General features: G+C 36.5%; 1 protein-coding gene across 1 annotated transcript in view; it reads left to right on the top strand.

Annotated features, from left to right (window-relative positions):
* The first annotated feature begins 1,406 nt into the window (after positions 1–1,406).
* Positions 1,407–3,276, top strand: part of LOC111465375 (protein CHLOROPLAST IMPORT APPARATUS 2-like) — a 2,923-nt gene continuing 1,053 nt past the window's right edge. Inside the window, exon 1 of the mRNA XM_023109718.1 lies at positions 1,407–3,198. Coding sequence (XP_022965486.1) covers positions 2,170–3,198 — 1,029 coding nt within the window. The 5' untranslated portion in view covers positions 1,407–2,169. The remainder of the gene's footprint in view (positions 3,199–3,276) is intronic.

Below are 3,276 nucleotides of genomic sequence, written 5' to 3' on the forward strand. Positions count from 1 at the left end.
TTTTTTTTTTTTTTTTTTTTTTTTTTTTTTTTTTTTTTTTTTTTTTTTTTTTTTTTTTTTTTTTTTTTTTATAGCAGGAAATTTACCATTCATTTATTAAATATATGTAACCAAGTTTTTAAATAATAGAAATTAAATTGAAATTAATTAACTTATATTAAGAAAATAAGGAAATTAGACATAAACTAAATAGAATTTACATAATTTTAATTGAGTTTTGAAATGGTAAATTTAATAAATAAAATAAAATAAAATAAAATAATTATTTTAATTGAAACGTAATCATAAGTGATTGAAGCTAATAAGCCCAACGTTTGATGACCAAATGCCACACATAATCCTTCAAAAGATACCAAAAAGGTCCCAATCATTGCACCCTTTAGACAAATCATCCACGTCATTTTTTCTTGATGCACGTGACCCCTCTCCAACCCCTTTGCCACCTCAGCCCTAACAAAATCTACTTCCCCCAATCACTGCCTGCCACCTCATCAGATAAGAAATTCCCTTTCGTCTCTTCCCTACGTGTCTCCCTCTTACTGGAAAAAGCCGATATATGAACTTTCCTTCCCCACTAGGGGCTCCATTTACCAATATGCCCCTCCTGTATTTTTTTCAAACTTTCCTTACTACTCCACCCTGTTAAACTACTATTATCATTATTTTATTATATCGACCTAAAGAACAGTCTATACTATATTCTTAAAATATCTAATTGAGAACGAAATTTTTCTACGAAAATATCTCACAAAGTGAAGATTCCTTTTATCGACCATGTATGTTACATTAATAACTAAAATTTCATAAAGTTTAAACACATGTTATAATGTATCATTAACATCCGTTACAAACATCAAATAATATTGATAGTATTGTAAGAGGCAGCATAGGGTTGTATCTCTATTTTTGTGTGGGTCGAGTTGACCCAATAAAAAAATATAAACCTATTGTCATAATCGCACTTTGATGGACTTGCGATTGTGCTACAAAAGACCCAGTTCAAGAAGAAAGTTTTAGAAAACGGGGCAGAGAGATTTCAAAAGAGAGTTTTGAAAGCAAGATTTGAGAAAGTGAAATTGGTATTATATGAGAATGTAATGTAAGTAAAATGCAACAACAACGGCTTAGGTAGGGGATATGGTGGGCCGACATAAATTTTCAATTTTTCGAAATTTCAACCCATCCCAACCCAAATTGAAACGAGTTTATCGAGTTTTCGAGTCATATAAACACTGTTATCAAACAAAATGAAACTAAAAAGTCAAGATTCTTCGACTCGAGCAATCCGAACAAATGCCCTCCCAGTTCTGTTACTGTTTTTGTTTAGTTAATGTTTGAATAGGGAGGGGTAAATCAGGCAAATAGGCAAGAATGAAAGGAATTTCGTCATATAAACAAATATATAAAAGCATAATAATTGGAAGGATAAAATGAAGAAGAAAAATAAAATCCAGTAGTCCCTACAGGTCTGCAGAAACTCATCCTTGTCTCGTCTTGTGTTTTCTTCCTATTTAGTAATTTCCAGAGAGAGAGAGAGAGAGAGAAATCCTTTTTTTCTCTCTGCAGAATTGCTATATTTACATCACACCCAAAGGATCTTTCCCTTTTATCTTCTCAACCTCGTGAGTTTCTTCTCTCTTCTTCTTGTTCTTGTTCTTCTTCTCTCTTTTTTTTTTTGAGGAAATTCAGACTGTGAATATTAGAAATCAGAGTGTTTGTTTTCTTTATTGGGTTAGTGAATTAGTAGTGTTCTTGTTTGGTGAGAGATTACCCATTTCCATGGAAGTTCGAAATTCCTTTGGTTTTCTTGGTGCTAGAGAGAGATAACTGGGAAATAAGAAGAGAGAGAGAAGGGGGATTTTGTTTTTTGAAGTTTTGGGGTTTTGGAATTTTGGTTTCTCTTGGATTTTTCCTTTCTTTTTCCCCTTTTTGAGCTAAGGATCTTGTTTTTGTTGTTGTTGTTCTTGTTTGGATTTTTCTTAGGTAGGGTTTAAGGGTTTAGAAGAAAACCGACACTCATTTCCTCCAATTTTCCAGGTTTGTGATGGAATTGAGGTGTTTTGGTGTTTCAGGATTTGGGATTTTTCTTTGAAATCTCGAGAAAAACTTTCTTGGTAACCAAACAGAATTTACAGGGTGTGTATTTTGTTGCTTTGTTCTAACTCTCCAATGTCTTCTCCATTCATAAGTGGTGGTGGAAGAGCTTACAATTTCGACCTTGAAATTGTGAAATCTCCATCATCTTCATGGACAAGAACTTCTCAAACATCATCCCCTTCTTCAACTCTCTCTGAAGCAATTTCAACTCGGAAATCCAGAACTCCCAGAAAACGCCCAAATCAAACCTACAATGAGGCCACAGTTTTGCTATCTACAGCATATCCGAATGTTTTCTCTACCAAACATCTCACGAATCCACGCAAATTCACCAAATCACCCGACTCTCTGTTCTGTGAATCCGCCGAATTGTTGTTGCCTTTCCGAGTAATCGAAAGCTCTGGATTTCTCCTAAACCAACCGCTTCTACATGAAAAACCTAATTCCCAAATCCAATCGAAATTGGCGAATCTGTGGGAGAGTCGGCCATGTTCCAGCCCAGGGGAGATCGATTTCCAACCGAATTCGATGGAGATGGAAGATTTCGATGCCGAATCGATTCTCGATGAGGAAGTCGAAGAAGGAATCGATAGTATCATGGGGAATCTGAGTGTGGATAACCTAGAAACACCTAATTCAGCGCAAGATTGTTCTAGCGATAACCCTAAGAATTGGAATTGTTACTGGAATCCAATCGGCTTAGGGTTCAACCAGAAATTCGAATTCGGATTCGGAATGCGGAAGGCAATCGAACGAGCAGCAATCCGACGAGTCGACGACGGAAACTGGTGGCGATTTCCAACAGTCGACGTAGTCGACATCTCTCCTAAACTAAATCCAAAGCCACCAGCACCGACACCGACCGTCGCCTCAACAAAAAAGAAGAAGAAGAAGAAAGTGGAGAAACTTACAGTGATCGAATCGAAAAAAACCGCACCGCCAAAGGAGAAATCATCAGAGAAACCGACGATTCCGAAATCTAAACCTCCTGGATTGCTTCTGAAACTGAACTACGAAGCCGTCGCCGACGCTTGGTCCGCCCGAGGATCTCCATTTACCGACAACCATATGGGATCCAAATCGGCGGGAAATGATGTAAATGTACGTCTCTCAACCCGCTCCCGTAAATCAAAACCCATAAAACCCTGAAAAAAAAAAAAAAAAAAAAAAAAAAAAACC

Source organism: Cucurbita maxima, unplaced genomic scaffold (assembly GCF_002738345.1).
Source record: "Cucurbita maxima cultivar Rimu unplaced genomic scaffold, Cmax_1.0 Cma_Scf00029, whole genome shotgun sequence".
Lineage (NCBI taxonomy): Eukaryota > Viridiplantae > Streptophyta > Magnoliopsida > Cucurbitales > Cucurbitaceae > Cucurbita > Cucurbita maxima.